We start from the raw sequence: 17,942 nt of genomic DNA, 5'->3' as shown, positions 1-17,942 counted from the left end.
TAACCAGGCTGGCCTTGAGCTCATAGCCTTCTCTTGCCTTTGTCAACTGAGGCTGGGATTGCAGTGATAGAATGATCAGCTGAAGGAAAAATTTTAAATTATCTTGATTTTCTTTCTTTCTTTCTTTCTTTTTTTTTTTTTTTTTTTTTTTTTTGGCTTTTCGAGACAGGGTTTCTCTGTGGTTTTGGAGCCTGTCCTGGAACTAGCTCTTGTTGTAGACCAGGCTGATCTCGAATTCACAGAGATCCGCCTGCCTCTGCCTCCCAAGTGCTGGGATTAAAGGCGTGTGCCACCACCGCCCGGCTATCTTGTTTTTCTTCTGTCAGAAAAATCATTTTGTATTGTGGAGTGTAACTATAAATCAAAATAAAGCACAGGACAATAGCACAAGAATGAAGGGAATAGACAAACTTTCAAGTTTAATTTCTTTTATCTGAAGAGGCAAAAAATATTTCTTCTAAATAGACTATGACAGCTGAAATGTACAATGCACAGTGTGCCCTGGAGAAAACACTCTATAAAAATACCAAGAGCATGATTACACAGGCCTGTGATTCCAGAGACCTAAGAGGCTGAGCAGGAGAATTTAAAGGGTGAAGACTGCTTGACTAGTTAGTGAGCTTCCCCTACTCCCTTCTCAAATAAAACAAAACAAAAGCCGGTGGCGCTCACCTTTAATATTGGGAGGCATAGGCAGGAGGGTGGGTCTCTGTGAATTAAAGGCCAGTGTGGTCTACATAGTGAGTTCCAGGATAGCCAGGGTACATAGTAAGACCCTGTCTCAAGGAAACAAAACTGAACGAAGTGGAGAGGTATAGATACAGGTCCATTACAAGGAACAAAATGGAATGTCAAGGAAAAATGAAAAAAGAAATTAAGAAGTCTGGAGAACTGGCTCAGTGTTTAAAAGTACTAGTACTTCCAAAGGACCCAGGTTCAATTCCAAGCACTCACATAGCATCTAACAGTCATCTGTAACTCTAGTTCCAGGGGACCTGATATCCTCGTTTGACCTCTGCAGGCACCAGGCACACAAGTATAGTACAGACAAACATGCAAGCAAAAGAGCTATACAAAAAAATGCAAATAATTAATGTTATGATCTGCTGGCCTGGCCTGTCACCTGGGTACCATGTCCCTTTAATGGACAATCCCTGCCCACTGCCAACCCCCACATCCCCCCCATTCTGCATTGAGGCAAGTGGATCTCCTGCCTCCTCCAGCCTGCATGCTCTCGCTCTCTCTTGTTCTCTCTCTTTCTCTGAAGAGGTAACTACTTTCTCTCTTCCCTTCCCTGCAGGGGCACAGAGGCAGAAATGCTGCAGGTCCCAAGTGGTGGGCAGTGGACCATGAGACCATGCAGCAGGTCCCTAAGCGGCACAAGGGCCTACTGAGTCTGATGGCACCAATGTAATGGTTTGTTTAAGTAAAATGCTGCAGGTCCCAGAGTGGCAGCAGTAGGCAGCAGTTCCCAGACATGCAGGCCATGAAGGCAGTCTGGTCCCAGGGAGGGAGCCACATGGTGGGTGAGAGACCAAGATGGATAGGCATGCCATGCAGAGAAAGTGGGTATTTATTTAGTGGGTTATGGAAGGGAAGGGGAAAGAGGGGGGAAGGGGAGAGAGGAGAAAAGCAAAGAGAGGCAGAGTGGAAAAGGAAGGGAAGAAGTGGGGAGAAGGGAATGAGACAGAAGCTGCTTCTTTGGGAGAGAGACAGAAAAGAAGGGACTCAGGCTGGAAGCTGAAGATCAGCTTGCCTGGGCTGGACAGGGGATGGAGTGGGCGTGACTTGTCTCTTAAAGGAATAGGACAGACCATTACACAAAATTTGTTCACAATAGCAGGTCATAACCTGGGAAACCAAGTTTGCCAACCCCTTAAAAGTTCAAAAATAGATCTGCTGAATGGCTCAGCCTTCCAGACCCCCAGGCTTTCCTAACTAGAAATGGAAGCACATACTCCTACAATGATGTATATAACAATGTCCAAAGCAGCTTTGTTTATAAATTTCTGAATGGCTTTTCACGACAGGGTTTCTCTGTGTAGCCTTGGCTGTCCTAGAACTAGCTCTGTAGACCAGGCTGGCTTCGAACTCACAGAGATCCACCCAGCTCTACATCCCAAATGCTGGAATTGAATGTGTGTGTCATCACTACTGGGTGGTTGATCTTTTATAACTGTATAAATGTGTCACTTTGATTTTAACAAAACCCAAATCGTTCTTATTGTAGTCAGGATTGAAGAGTGTCTATGATATTTAATTCAATTACTTATTTTAGTCACAAAGACAAGCATAAACAGGTAGGGAAGCAAACAACTGATTCTTGGTAATAACCACAAAATAGACGATTACAAAGACTCATTAAATTGAGACTGCCCAGCGGTGTACATATACTATGAGTGTTTGGTTGGTCAGGCTAACAGAAGGAATTCGGAGTACTGGTCAACCTGTTAAGTCATTTAAACTGGGGTCAGTTAAAGTCCTTCTACTGTAATAAAACCAGGTGATAATGGAGGATGAGATGAAGCAGACAGACTCCTTCCCCCACTTTTATCACCTGTCCTATGCCAGACTTAAATAACCCAGGAAAATCTGCCTCTTGGATCACGATGACCTGATTTGATTTCTATAGCTAGGCTCATTGCATTATTTTTTGACCGTCTTTTATTTTGGGTGACTACGAGTTATTGTATAGATGTGTGCTGCAAGAGAAAATGCACAGCAGGAGTTCAGAGAGGACCTGAGACCCAAGCTCCAGTGTCAGTGTGAGTGTTCTTGCAGTAAAACATTGTCTCGAAGTCATTGTCTCGCCTGCCAATGAAGCCTTGAGGTCCCGAGTATTCTGTATTGCTCGTGATTAGAAAACTTAAGAAGGCTATGAAGCATTCAACAAGTGCTGATCTCTTCGTTGTTGTATTTTGAGCAGTAGTCTGCAGATAGAGTGCCCAGTCAGGGAAATCTGCGTCCTTCTCTTTTACTTGGGACCAACTCTTGAGCTTCCAGGAAGATGTGATACACCACGATTCGCCATTTGCTGAGTCCCCACCACCCAGGGCTGTGCCAGCACATTTTCTGAATACAAAATTGTCAAATTTTTTCATGGCTGAAACTAGGAAGCCAAACAAGGTAAAAGTTGTCTTTTTCTTTTTGTTTTGTTTTTCGAGACAGGGTTTCTCTGTAGTTTTGGAGCCTGTCCTGGAACTAGCTCTAGTAGACCAGGCTGGCCTTGAACTCACAGAGATTTGCCAACCAAGTGCTGGGATTAAGAGTGTGCGCCACCACCCAGCGATATACACCTCTGACCATTGTGCAGCCTTTTCACCTGGATTATCACCTCGGTGTTTGTGGACGTCTTTCCACCCACCACCACTCAATGTTTTCAGAAACACCGACCTCCAAAGTGACAAGGACAGTAGCACCTTAAGTTGCATGTAGAACCCTCATGAATGGTATTAATCCCTTATAAAATAAATTCAAGGAACCTCATTTGCCCCTTCTACGATGTGTGAACCTCACAAGAAAGTGCCACCCACGAACAGAAATTAGCCTTCCCCACAGACTGAATCTGCCTGCCACTTGATCTTAGATTTCCAATCTCTAGAACTATAGGAAATAAATGTCCTTTTTTTCTCCTGAGACAGGGTTTTTCTGTGTAGCCCTTGCTGTATAGGAACTCGCTTTGTAAACCAGACTAGTCTTGAACAGAGATCTGCTTGCCTCTGCCTCAGGAGTGCTGGGATTAAAGAAGTGCACCACCCCAGTTTATAATTCAGTCAGAGATGCTCTGCTCTGCTGACTAAAATACCACTACATATATAGTATATATATGTACAGTCAGTCACCAGGAGCACTCTGGATTTTCTGAAAGACTATACAATCAACTCAAAAGAAGATGCCAATTTCCTTCTTTTAAAGTGTGTGTGTGTGTGTGTGTGTGTGTGTGTGTGTGTGTGTGTGTGTGTGCTAATTTAATGCCATTTGTATGAGGATGCCTACAGAGGCAGAGGAGGGTATCAGATCCCTTGGAGCTGCAGTTACAGGCGGTTGTTAAGCCATCTGACATGGTGCTAGGAACTGACCTCGGGTCTTCCGCCAGAGCAGCAAATGCTCTTAACTACTGAGCCATCTCTCCAGCTCCATTGAAGCCCTAAGTCATCCTCTGTACTTGAAAAGGAACAAACACAACAGCTTCTTACCCACTGTGCAGTCAGTTCATCTGGGCCCTGGCTCTAACCAGCAGGCGTTATGGTCCACCAGCGCTTGCTCAAACATTGTTTCTGATGGAACTAAACCCTGATTCTTAAAAATGTTTTTGTTTGTATATCTGTGGGGACTAGGGTCTCACTCTCTAGTGTAGCCTTGCTCAAACTTGTGGCAGTTCTCCTTCCTCAGCCCCGGAGGGCTGGGATTACAGGTATGCCATCAGAATGACTGGGGACATAGGTAGCCAGTTGGGAAGGTCTGAATAAAAATGGCCTCCAAAGGTTCACAGGGAGTGGCACTATTGGGAGGTGTGGGCTTCTTGAAGTAGGTGTGGCATCATTGGAGGAAATGTTTTAGTTCTTTTGCTGCCATCTGCAGATCAAAATGTAGATTTCTGCAGGTAGTTGTGGGGCAAACCTTTAATCCCAGTACTTGGGAGGCAGAGGCAGGTAGATATCTGTGAATTTGAGGCCAGCCTGGTCTACAGAGCAAGTTCCAGGACAGGCTCCAAAGCTACAGAGAAACCCTGTCTTGAAAAACAAAAAGAAACAAACAAAAAAAAAAAGGTGTAGGTTTCTCAGCTCCTTCTCCACTACATCTGCCCGCTTTCCTGCCTCGATGACAATGGACACTAAACCTCTAAACCGTATTAAATGTTTTCCTTTCTAAGAGTTTCTGTGGTCACAGTGTCTCTTCACAGCAGTAGGAACCCTAAAGAAGACACCATTCTTACTCTTTTTATGCACGGCCATCCCAATGACCTCAGACACACCGGGTCTCCTTCCTGTCTTATCTTTCTCAACAGCTGTAGAGAGACATTGAGTCTGGCGATCCTGTATTCCCAACAGTGACTCTGAACTAGTGCTTTAGAAGGCCCTTGAATTGTCAGGCAGTTTTCTATCTGGATTCCATATCCTCCCAATCCTGACTAAATAGCGGGCCCCAGAGAGGTACCTCCGTGTCAGAGCTGTTGCCATTCAGAGCCTCAATGTTTGGGTCCCTCCAGTCTTCTGAGAGTGAAGGGATGTAATTGTCTGTCAGAGCATCCCATACCCTGTAAACAAAGAAAAGCTCTCATTAGCACACATCTGCGGCCTGACCCCTCCTGGAGGAAGGAAGAGCCGGGCCAAGCAAGAGACAGGCTGCTGTGTGTGCCAGGCTGAGGTCATCTGCCTTCCAGCATGCAGAGGCAGCAGCTGAAAAACAGAATTCAAGGCGTGTCCAGAGGAGAAAGCCATGGGCATGGGGCTGGGGCCCTGTCCAGAGGAGAGGGTTCAGAAGGAAAGGTGTTCCATTTTTGCTTAGAAATTAATCTGCACCCTGACCAAATAGTTTATTCTTGAATCTCAGAAGTCCCTTTCCCATAGTCCAAGAGAACCAGAGGGTAGAGGAGGAGGTTGGGCAGATTCCCTATCTGAGACTGGTGACATATTTCAACTTGAGAGGCTTCCAGTCTTCTCTCAGGAATTAGTGCCTTGAAATCTAACATGGGCAAGAGGATAATACCAATACTGTGACTGTGCACTTCCTTTCCAAAGTGCCCCAGGGAGCACACCGCAACACAACCCTGCCTTCTTCTTATGTGGAGTTTAATGGAGCTGTGTTTCCATTTGTACTCAAGCAAATGTACAAAATGGAAAAAAGCCAGGCATAGTGACACTCACCTCTAACCCCAGCACTGGGGAAGCACAGACAATGGATGTCCATGAGTTGGAGGCTAGTCTGGTTTACATATTAAGTTGTAGGCCAGTGGGGGCTGCATAGTCACACAATTAGTTTTTAGAAGGGAAAGATGCTATATTTCTTCTTGATTCTGTATACACACACACACACATACACACACACACACACACACACACACACACAAAAGGTTTCCTATAATTCTTATCACTTGATTTCCTAACACCTCTTTGGCAAAAAGGGAGTGTTGGGGACCAAGGTTATAGTTTAGCGATAGAGCATTTGCCTAGCAGGTACAAGGATGAGCAGAGATGATTTGAAAAACATTCTGACGTCACAAGCATATCAGGAAAACCAATGAATTAGTAGGCACCTGATCACAGATATTTGAAATCAAATACACAATGATAAGGTAACTGTCATAAAACTAAAAATAGAATAAATTATATAGATATATAAAAAGATTTTTCTGGAAAATTAATGTATGTAAAAACCGGTAAATAAAAAAAAACCTCAGCCGGGCAGTGGTGGCGCACGCCTTTAATCCCAGCACTAGGGAGGCAGAGGCAGGCGGATCTCTGTGAGTTCGAGACCAGCCTGGTCTACAAGAGCTAGTTCTAGGACAGGCTCCAAAAACCACAGAGAAACCCTGTCTCGAAAAACAAAAACAAACAAACAAAAAAAAAAAAAAAACCTCATGAAGCAATTTATTGACAGGAGAGGCACCTGATTGGTATTTTTCTATCATACAAGAAAGCACTTTGAGAGAATAAAGTCATCAAGTGTTCATGTGACAGCCACTCAGCAAGATTTCAAAGCCTGCTTCCTGTGTGTGCACGTGTGTGTGGGTTGTGTATGCAAATTCATCTTGTACATGTGTGTATGGATTCCAGAGGATGACTGCTATAGAATATTATTTAAAGATTTGCTACATTTTTTATGCTGTCAAACATTTAATGATGCAAAGATGTGCTGCATTCTTTCATTGTTGTTGTTGTTGCATTCTTTTATGTTGTATTTGTTTAACTTTGCGAAGCTGTGTTACTTTGCCTGTCTAAAATATTTGATTGTTCTAATAAAGAGTTGAACAGCCAATAGCAAAGCAGAAGAAAGGATAGGTGGGGCTGGAAGTCAGAGAGAATAAATAGGGAAAAAAGAGACAAAAAGGGGACTGAAAAAAGAGGGGCTACCCACCCAGCCAGACACAGAATAAGAAGGAAAGAAAAAAACATATAGAAGTAGAAAAAGGTAAACGACTAGAGGCAAAAGGTAGACAGGATAATTTAAGAAAAGGTGACAAGAAATAAGCCAAGCTAAGGCTGGATGTCTATAAGTAATAATAAGTCTTCATGTATATTTATTTGGGAGCTGGGTAGTGGCCCCCCCAAAGAGTAAAGAGTAAAAGAAAGCCAACTGCAGATGTTTGGGTGTCCTCTATTGCTCTTCACCGTATTTTTTGAGACCAAGTCTCTAGCTGTACCTATCATTTTGGCTAGGTTAGCTGGCCAGTGAGTCCCCATGCTCTATCTGTCTCTGCCCCTTCAACACTAACTAACAAACTCACCTGGTGCACCCAACTTTTAACATGGGTGCTAGGGATCCAAACTCAGGTCTTCATGCTACGTGGCAAGCACTTCATCCACTAGGCCATCTCCCCAGCCCCGGAGCCTGCATCTTAAACCATGGATGATATCCCAGGTACTGTCAGGTACTTGTATAAAGCCAAGCCCCACAGCATTGTGGAACCAAGAAGAAAATACGACTTGCTAACTCAAAAAAAAAAAAATGCTCCACCCACCACCCCCACTGGAAAGGGAATGGGCCTGCTCTTAAATCACTGTGCTTTGGAATGAATGCTTTGGGAATGAATCCTCCTGTAGCTGTGCCCCTGCAGGAAACACTGGAGAAACGAGACTCAGCAAAGTTCCAAATAGGCTGTGTCTTTTGTTCCTGAAGGGAAGCTGGGATCTCAAGGGACTGTACCTCTTCTATTCACCTTGAGACTGAATAAATCCTGAACCTGACAGTCGCAAGCTTTTCATCCCTGAGCCTTCATTGACTACTCTGCCATTTAGTTTTACTTTGAAGACACCGTTTCACTGAATAGCCCTAGCTGGCCTGAAACTTGTTATGTAGATCCGGACTGCCTCTAGGTTTAAGGTGTGTGCCACCACTTCCAGCAACTAGTGAATTTTCAGGCTAATTTTGGGTTCTAGGCAACTTCCCAACCCTGTGTGTACTGAAGATTTCAAACCATCTTCGTGTTTTCATTCCTTTTCATCCTTCCAAGTCCACGAATGACCTTCAAGCTGAGGCTCCTCCAGTCTCTTGCGCTCCCTCGCAGTCACTCAAGGGCCCTTTATCAACAACTGCCGCCCTCTCTCACAAGCAGTTCCTGAGCACAGCCCTCCTCTAAGCTCTCTGTGAAGATGAACGTGTTCATCACTCACAGTTCTACAGGCTGTTGCCTATGAGAACCTAGAAGGCGGTGTCGGCAATCACATCGCCCAGATTTACACATTCACTAATGGCAGGGGTGGCCTTTGAACGGGGCCGCACAGCGGCCAACCTGCTGGCCTCTCCCTGATTTCAACTCTTCATGATTCAGATTATGGCTGACATTGGTATGGACATCAGAATGATAAACCAAGTTTCAAATCATAAGGTGAAGCAGCGATTTAGACACAAATTCTAAGCGCAAAGTCCCCCCCACTGACATTATTCTGACTGGGGATCAGTGTGTGCCAGGACTTCTTTGGGGGACTCCAGCCCACAGCTGTGGTCCACGGAAGGCAAAGGCAGAACATGCCAGCCAGCCTCAAGAATGGAGACCCCCCCCATGCGGTGGCGGATGGGGGGGTCTGTTTAGGGTTCTTATGAGTGGATATATTCCATTTTATACTTTTTTATTTTTGAGACAAGGTCTCACTATGTTGCCCTGACTATCCTGGAAGGCGTTTTGTAGCCCAGGTTGGCCTCAAACCCTCAGCAATATCCCTGCTTCTGCCGGAATTCAGCCATGACAAGCTCAATAAAGGCCTGAGTTTCAGTAGTTAACCCTGAGGCAATACCTGGTTCCAAGAAAGACCATAAACTGAGACCAACAGGTACCACCCAGGCACCACCCAGGAACAGAGCATCCAAAGGAAATTCCTAACGTTCCAACTGTTGTAGATAGGATCACCTGCCAGCACGCATTCACCAGGGCACCCCTAGACAAATGTCACCCAATCAGGGGTCCTGGACCTTAGAAATCCCTTACCCCACACCATTGCTACTATAAAAACTCAATCCTAACTGAGGTTGGGGCTCTCCGATCATTCTAATATGTTAGACACACAGTCTGAGTTTGCAGTCTTGTCTTCACTTTTACATAGGGGACTCGGTCTCCTTGTTGGTTTGGTTGGGGGGATTGTGTGATCTGGGCTTAACAGCCACCACACCTGTCTACTTTGAGATTTAAATTCTTTTTTTTTTTTTTTTTGGTTTTTCGAGACAGGGTTTCACTGTAGTTTTAGAGCCTGTCCTGGAACTAGCTCTTATAGACCAGGCTGGCCTCGAACTCACAGAGATCCACCTGCCTCTGCCTCCTGAGTGCTGGGATTAAAGGCACGCACCACCACCACCCAGCGAGATTTAAACTCTTCTCAGGGAAGAGGATGTAACTCAGTGGTATAACAAGCATTTGTCTGGTATGGGCAAGGGCCTGGGCTCCCTCTCCAGAACAATAAACGAACAGATAAATGCTGCACTCTAGGAAGCATCCTGTCATTTACTCTTACCATGGAGAAGGTGGAGAAGGGAGACTTTGCGCGTCTGGAGGTTCTAGCTGGAGAAGGCAGCGACTCGCATATCCTTGGCCAAAGAACAGCTTCCTCAGGACGGCTCTACCTGGGAAGGTTCTACTCCTTGACCATTTGATTCTGTTTCAGGAGGGATTCATGTGGGTGGTGAAGGAGAAAGGGGACACTCTCCTAGCTAGCCAGATCAGCCTAGTTTAACACTGATGGTCATTGGGGTGGTAGCTGTCACAGACCGCTTTCCCATCCAAGTAGAGAGATTTTGCAAGCTCCCTTCACTTTCACTTAACAAATATGCGAGATTAGTCAGGTTGTCTCTGCCCTTGCCATGAGGCAGCCTTGATGCCTGAGATTTAATTTGGTCCCCATGGTCAGAGAGAAGGTTCTTTGTCTGCATACTTCTTTTCTTTTGGTTCTTTGGAACAAGGTCTCACTTGTAGTCCAAATTAACCTAGACCTAGTAGCAATCCTCCTGAAATTTTCCCTAGTGCTGGAATCTTAAACATGAGCTACCACAGTTGGCTTCCATATGTGTGTTTTGGTTTGGTCTTGGGTGTCAGTAGAATCCTTTACCCTGACTTTTACTGAAGTGGGCCAGGCATTTGGAAAAGGGTGCTGTCTGAGTGTGAGCAGCCCTAATGGAGGAGATTTGTACAAAGACATGTACATACGTTGCAAACCTGAACCCGGCAACATACCATCAGGGCTACATCAGTCCTAATAAACACACACACAATCCAGTCATGTAGACTGACAATATAATAGGCAGCTCAAAGTGCTAATTAAACTTTAAGCTAGCAACAAATTCCATAACTGTCTTTGAGTCAGCCATTTCCAGGTCCAATAATACAAGGCCCATGCTCACACATGTGTACACTTTTGTAGTCGTGCCTTTGCACAACATTTTTAGATTCTCTCGAATATATAAATAGAACAACAATATTTCTCCCTTGTACATGGGGAACTGAACCTCTAAGAAGAGAACTTCTTTCTTTCTTTTTTTGAAGGGGGGGTAGTTGAGACAGTGTAGTCCTGGTTGTCCTGGAACTCAATCTGTAGGCCAGACTGAACTTGAACTCCCAAAGAGCCGGCTGCCTCTGCCTCCCGAGTGCTGGGACTAAAGGTGTGTGCCAACACCACCACCACCAGGCTAGAGAGAACAGAATTTTCTTAAAGATAAGTTATTTCCCCATTTGACTTATCTTCCATTTAAAGTATTTCTAGTAATAGTCTTGTGTAAACTTTGTTTTTAACATTCTCTTTAGCTTATAAATCCTATCTGAGGAATGGGAAGCAGCTATTGCTGCCAATCATTTCGACTTCTATAGAATATTGCAAGGGCTGAGAACAACCCTAGAGAGACAGGAAGTGGGTAAGAGCTGTCCGTTCCTAGTTTCTGTTTTCTTTGGCATGGTTCCCCACTCTCAGTTTATAGTAACTTCATAGAGGCTCTAAATTCCAGGCCCGTGTTTTATAACAAGGGAAAAGAGTGACTGCACATAAATGAAGAATAGGTTCCGGGTCAGTTGGAGGTGGTGTAAACGCGTAATCTCAGTACTCAGGAGGCCGAGGCAGGAGGATTCAAGGCCATTGTGGTCTCAAGCAAGATCCTCTTTCGAAAACTAAAAGAGCAAGGGGACAGGAAGAAGGGGAGTAAATGAGGACGAGGGAGGGAAAGGGGAGAGAGTGAGAGGGAGGAGGAGGGGAGATGATTCTGAAACGGAATTCAAAACCAGATAGATAGATAGATAGATAGATAGATAGATAGATAGATAGATAGATAGATAGATAGATGATTGATAGAAAGATGATAGATAGATAGATAGATAGATAGATAGATAGATAGATAGATAGATAGATAGAAGATAGATATAGATGATGGATGATAGATAGATAGATAGATAGATAGATAGATAGATAGATAGATAGATAGAAGATAGACAGACAGATAGAGGGACAGATGATAGATAGATAAATAGATAGATAGATAGATAGATAAGCAGATGATTGATAGAAAGATGATAGACAGATAGATAATAGATAGACAGACAGATAGAGGGACAGATGATAGATAGATAGATAGATAGATAGATAGATAGATAGATAGATAGATAGATAGATAAACATACTCTTTAAATCTGGCTCTCTCTTTAAATATTTTTTAAAGATGGTCTCATACAAACAAGACTGTCCTAGAACTGATTGTGTAGCCTTGAGTTTGTCATCCTCTTGCGTCTTCCTCCAGAGTGCACAGGTGTGTGCCATCTAGACAGCTTTCCTTTAATACCAGAATCTCTGTGCTTTGAATCAGAGATACATTGACAAGTCAATCAATCCCCTATTGGCCAAATGGTTCCAAACTACAGAAAGGAAGACCTGTGGGCAATCGCTGCATTTCCTCTGCTTTGTGCTAACTTAAGGAATTTCATTTCACCACGAAATGATCCCCTTGTTTTTATTTGGGGCTTCTACGCTTGATCTCTAATTCCACTTAAAGTCTATCCAGCTTATTTGTGGATGAGCCATCCCTCTAAATACTAAACCCAAGCAGGTTACCACAGCAACACTAGGGGAGACTTAGGACCAGGTTAGCCTTTGAATCATCCTTTTCCTTTGCTTAGCCACAATTCCACAGCTGAGAGATCTGGATAGCGCCTGCAAAACAAAGTAGGCAACGTGATTCTTACTTTTATTTTGAGTTTTACAGAGGTTTCTATATGCACTATATGCCTGGAAAGTACAGTGTTGACCTCCCTCCCTCCCCTCTTACTCCCCACATCTTCCCCTACCTCCAGCTCAGCAATTATCCAAGCTGAGTCTCTTAGCTGAGGCATCAATAAGGCAATCAGGACAGAAAACCATTGCTTGAGAAGCCCAATAATCCCCCGTGATGGTAATTAACATGGAGTGGTCTCTGCTAATGTGCCAGGTGGGAACGAGAAGCCGCTCACTGGGCTTTCACCTTAATAGGCAGAGGAAGGGCTCAGGTGCAAAGAGATGATTAACTGGAAGCAATACAATCGGAACTGGACTCGTTTGAAAACGCCATTTTCAGAGCATGCCCGGAGTGAGGGACGTACTCGGGCTCTCTGCAAGTCCTTAGCCCTGCTTCATCAAGACTGAGCTCTGGAGGTTTCAAAAATGAGGACCCCTGCAATCCACTACAGCTAAGTGGACTTGACCAAGGTCACACAGAGAGTAGGAAAATTAGGATTCATAGACTCTGTGTTTCTAATAAAGCCCAACAGAAAACTCTTATTTTTTTTCCAGCAAACTATAACTAGTGCAAAATTTTGAAAGAATCGATTGGAAATATTAAAACTGAACTGAAACCTACAACCCACGGTCATAGCTCCGGTCACCAGAGTGAAATGTATGATCATGAACTAGCATAAATTAAAGAGAAAAGAGTGGCCTAGAAATACAATGACTGGATCTACAAGGTGAGTTATTACTACTCATCCAGCACGTTCACTAGTATAATAATCTATTTAAGAACACCATGTGGTCGCTAACTGCACACGAAGCCCCATGTAAGGGGAGGGGTATGTAACAGTGAGGGATACAGACCATGCTCCTGTATTTTCGAGAGGGGCAGCCCTCTCTAGTTTCAAGCCATCAAGCAATCAGGGTCTTCAATATATTTCTTACCCAATTATTATGGATGGTTTTTTTCTACTCAAGTCCACAAATGAAAAGGGGGAGCCGGGAAGTAGATTGGCGGTAGCCCTGTGGTCTAGTATGTACAAAGCCCTGGCTTAGAGACCCCACATGGGTGGGGAGGAACAAAGTACAGTTGGTCCTAGCAACCCAACTACTAGACATTTTTTGTGTTATTTCTAAAGAAAAATCGATGCGTATTTTATCCATACAGGAACTCATGCATTTTCTTCTAAATCTCTAAAAATCCTTCAAATGCTTTTTTTTTTTCTTTCTGAGACTAGATCAAGTCTAGTATTCAAGTTGGCCCCAAATGGTGTTTGTAGCTGAGAATGACCCTGAGCTTCTGATCCCACTGGGTCCAATTCTAAGTGCTGGAGTTACAGCAATGAGCCACAACACCCAGTTTACTTGGTGCTGGGGATGGAACCCATGGCTTCATGTGGGCTGGGCAAGCACTCTACCAACAGAGCCAAGTTCCCAGCCCTGGAACAGGCTTCTTTATGGAGCAGATCGCGTCTTTCCTCGCTTCTCCTCAGGAAATGCTTCCCTCAGATTTCTTTCCTTCACAGCTGTTATGGCCCTGGACAGTGGTTAGTAAGCCACGTGGGAAATCTGTGCAAGCACTCAAAGGCCGCATCACCTAGTTCCAAGTTTCTTTTGTCCAGGGCTCTCAATTCAGACGCTATCTTACTTGGATATATCTCAGTGGGAGTTATAAACAATTTTGAGATTTGTAATTCTGTAATTTAGGTGTCTCTTGAGCCAAACTGTCCAGCTAATTAATTCTCTTCTGGAATTTATCTTTAATGTCTGGGGAGGTTACCATGGGGAAGGGAGAGAGCCTGAACGATAGCTCAGTGGGTAAAAGCGCTTCCCACCAGCCCTGATGACCTGAGTTCAAGCCCTGGGATCTACCTGGTAGAAGGTGGACAGTTATCCTCTGACCTCCACACATGCATGATGACACGCATGTGCCCGTACATATGCACAAATACATAGACAGTACGTAAATATGTGAAAGGAAAAAGAGCAGGGCTAGAGCAATGGCTCAGCACTCAGAAGAACTAGCTGATCTTCAGAGGAACATTGTTCAATTCCCGGCATCCGCATGGCAGCCCACAAACTATCAGTAACTCCAGTTTCAGGGGATCCCAAACCCTGTTCTGGTTTCTATAAAAATAGACACATGTGTGGTATACATATATACTTACAGACAAAACACCCGTACACAAAAATAAAAGTAAATCTTTAAAAAAGATAAAAAGAGAGAGGTGGAGAGGAAGGGAGGAATGGAGGAAGGGAGGGAGAGAGGGGAAGCTAGGTCCCTACATTTTCTTGTTCTTAAAATTCTAGTTTGGGCCAGGCAGTGGTGGCACACACCTTTAATCCCAGCACCCGGGAGGCAGAGGCAGGTGAATCTCTGTGAGTTCAAGGCTAGCCTGGTCTACAGAGCGGGTTCCAGGACAGCCAGGGATACACTGAGAAACGCTGTCTTGAGGAAAAAAGTCTATTTTGTATTTAGAAAAACCTGAACCCTTTATTTCTCTAACGCTTCAACCCAAGAAAGCTCTCCCAGGGTGACCACAGGGAGACACGTAGAGAGTAATATCAGCTGTCACCAGCAGCTTACGGTAACGTAAGCATGTAAGTCCTGCCCACGGAACATTTTAGACCATTTTAGACAGGCACTAGCTCTAGGTCAAGAAGCCCAACCGTGGACTCTGCCTGGTGCAGGAGCGGGGAGCTAAGGCGTCTTACTCCTCATCCCGAAGAGTCTCCTCTTCCTCCTGCATCTGCAACTGGTTCTTCACTGGAGCCAGGTTCTCTGTCTTGGCATTGTAGTTCCGAAAGCAGACATTGAGCTTTTCGTCAAATTCATTCACCAGGTCCTCCATGGACTTGAAGCTGATTATTTCGGAAGAAAAATTCTCAAGCTCAGAGAGGGAAGGGTCCTCCAGGTGGTGAGGAGACGAGCCGTAGAGAGACTGCGGCTTTTCCTCTGGGTCCTCGGAGCAAGAGGGCCTCAGATCCTCAAACTCCTCGTCTAGACTCACCAGCGGGGCCTCCATCCTGGCACCACAGTGGGGTGACTGCAACTGTCAAGCTCCGTTCCCTGGAAGAAATATACACAGGGCAGCGTGAGTCTCGACCGAGCTTCCGTGCGAGGTCTGCCGAGGAGCCAGATCACATCTTCCGTTACTCCACATCCCCTGGAAAAACAGAGTCCTCCTCCCCCGTGCAAAACCTAGATTTAAAAAATGCTTATGAAAGGAGAAGGGGATTTGTTTGATAAGAGCTTGAAAGGGGTCATGGAAGGTAAAGGAGGGGGATATGATCAGAGCACACTATAAAAATGTGTGAAAAATTATAATGAAACATAATCGTCATTTTGGATAATTAATATGTGCTAAAAGAATATGTCTAACGGAACAAGAAGCCTATCCTTGGGCTGGAGAGATTCGGAGTGTAAAGGGCATGCTGCATACGCATAGGGACCTGAGTTGAGAGCCCCAGAACACACATAAAATTGGGGTAAGAGCAGTGTGTGTCTGTAACCCCAGTACTGGACGGTGTGATAGGCAGATGACTCACAGGCCAGACCATCTAGCTGAAATGGCAAGTTTCAGGTTCAGTGAGAGGTCCTGTTCTACAAAATAAGGATGCCCTGAGTACCTTCAGTGCTGTGGCTGCTGTCAGTCTTGGTATTTCCCATCTATACTATCACCCGGCTTTAGACAAAGTTTCCTCCATTCTTTGGGTGAAAAAATAAGGTGGAGAAGCAATTAAGGAAACCTTGTGGATACCAACCTCTGGCCTCCACTGCACTCACATTGGTGAGCACAGCCACATACACACATGCACACAAGGATATGACACATATCCACACATTCACACACGCATGCATGCACGCAAGCAGGCATCTGTGCCCATGCACACACCACCACCACCACCACCACCACCACCACCACCACCACCACCACCACCACCCAACAACAACAACAACAGTAGAGTATCTGTGGCTTCTGAAGTTGCCTACTGCAATGCACTTAAGTAGTTCAAATATCTTTGCATATCTTCATAACAAACAAAGCAAGTTCTGGAGTTGTCCCCAAACCACAGTGATGAAACAGGCAGTGTCCAGGCTAGGACACTCAGATCTGCATTCTTTTATCTCTACCAGCTATGACCTTAAGCAAGTTACTTAAGTTCTCTGAGCTTCCTCTTATTCTTTTTCAAGCCACCAAAAACAACAGGATCTACATCTTCCTCCTCCTCCTCTTTCTCCTCTTCCTCTTCCTCCTCTTCTCCTCTCTGTCTGTCTGTCTCTCTCTCTCTCTCTCTCTTTCTCTCTCTGTCTGTCTCTCTCTCTCTCTCTCTCTCTCTCTCTCTCTCTCTCTGTACTGGGAATTGAACTTGAGACCTTGCACATATGAAGAACTACATCATCAGCCCTATTTTTACTTTTTCTTTTGAGTGGTTGTCCTTACATCATCTAGACTGACTTTGAACTCACTCTTTAGCCCACACAGGTCCTTCTGCCTTAGCCTCTAGAGTAGCTGGAATTATAGGATTGTGCTACTATGCTACCAGACCTAATTTAATGGTTTCTTATTTGTTTGTTTTTCACAACTTCTTGTATCCAAACCCAGCATGACCTAAAATTATTTGACAATGAAACCTAACATGAATATAAAGCTGCCTGTGGTCTGAATTTATCCCACTGAGAGTGTTATGCTAAAGAAATATTAATTTTTTAATTATAGAAGGGAATGGGAGTGTAATTTAATGGCAGAGCACAAGGTCAGAACACTTAAGGCCCTGGGTTCTGTTCCTAGCACCAAAAGATAAAGATGAAACTAAATAACAGAGCCCACTACCTCAGACCACCGTGGATAAAATGCCAAATAGGCAATTACTCCCGTTCAAAATATGGAATAATCTAAATTTTAAAACATGCATCGCTCCACGGGTCAGAAAATGGGATCCTGGATCTAGATATTGCTTTCCCCATTAATAAATCCTAGAAATGCATGAAACACTAATAGACACTTTGCAGCCCAATACCGGCGCTTGTACCTGAGGTCACAGCTGCTCAGGAGGCAGGATAGCTGTGACCCAGAAACTTGGGGCTAGCCTTCGGTCTACTGTCTTCTAAGAAATAAAGCCCCAGGGATATAGGTCAATGACAAAGCGCTTACTGTGTATGTGAAGATCTCTGTGTATGATCCCTATCACAGGTCTACCCAATGAAAAACATCTACACAGACTATAACTAAGCTTTTAGTCAGGAATGGCAGCTCACAAATATAATTCTAGCACTTGAGAATCTGGGGTAGACCTGTCTCAGGTTCCAGGCCAGCCTGAGTTATGGAGTGAGTTCCAGGTAGGCCTGGAATACAGAGTGAGAAATAACCTGTTTAGAAGGTGTGGGGAGGCAGGGTGGAGGGAGCAAAGACTCAGCCTCTGTGTTCCAAAGGCCAAACCCACAGCCATCTTGAATATTGCACAAGGACTACACATCTAAGTCTGCTAAAGCCCAGCAGCTGTGACCCACACCCCCATCCAGCCCTCTTCAAACCCTATCTTTTTTTTTTT

General features: G+C 44.6%; 1 protein-coding gene across 1 annotated transcript in view; it reads right to left on the bottom strand.

The window, feature by feature from the left end:
- Positions 1–17,942, bottom strand: part of Fez1 (fasciculation and elongation protein zeta 1) — a 53,613-nt gene that overhangs the window by 27,620 nt on the left and 8,051 nt on the right. Inside the window, exons 2-3 of the mRNA XM_005347040.2 lie at positions 15,105–15,459; positions 5,158–5,257 (exon numbers count right to left, since the gene is read on the bottom strand). Of these exons, the coding sequence (XP_005347097.1) occupies positions 5,158–5,257; positions 15,105–15,415 (411 nt within the window). The 5' untranslated portion in view covers positions 15,416–15,459. The remainder of the gene's footprint in view (positions 1–5,157; positions 5,258–15,104; positions 15,460–17,942) is intronic.

This window comes from Microtus ochrogaster, chromosome 5 (assembly GCF_000317375.1).
Source record: "Microtus ochrogaster isolate Prairie Vole_2 chromosome 5, MicOch1.0, whole genome shotgun sequence".
Classification (NCBI taxonomy): Eukaryota; Metazoa; Chordata; class Mammalia; order Rodentia; family Cricetidae; genus Microtus; species Microtus ochrogaster.
Note: the sequence above shows the minus strand (reverse complement) of the source record. Positions and strands in the feature narration are given on the sequence as shown.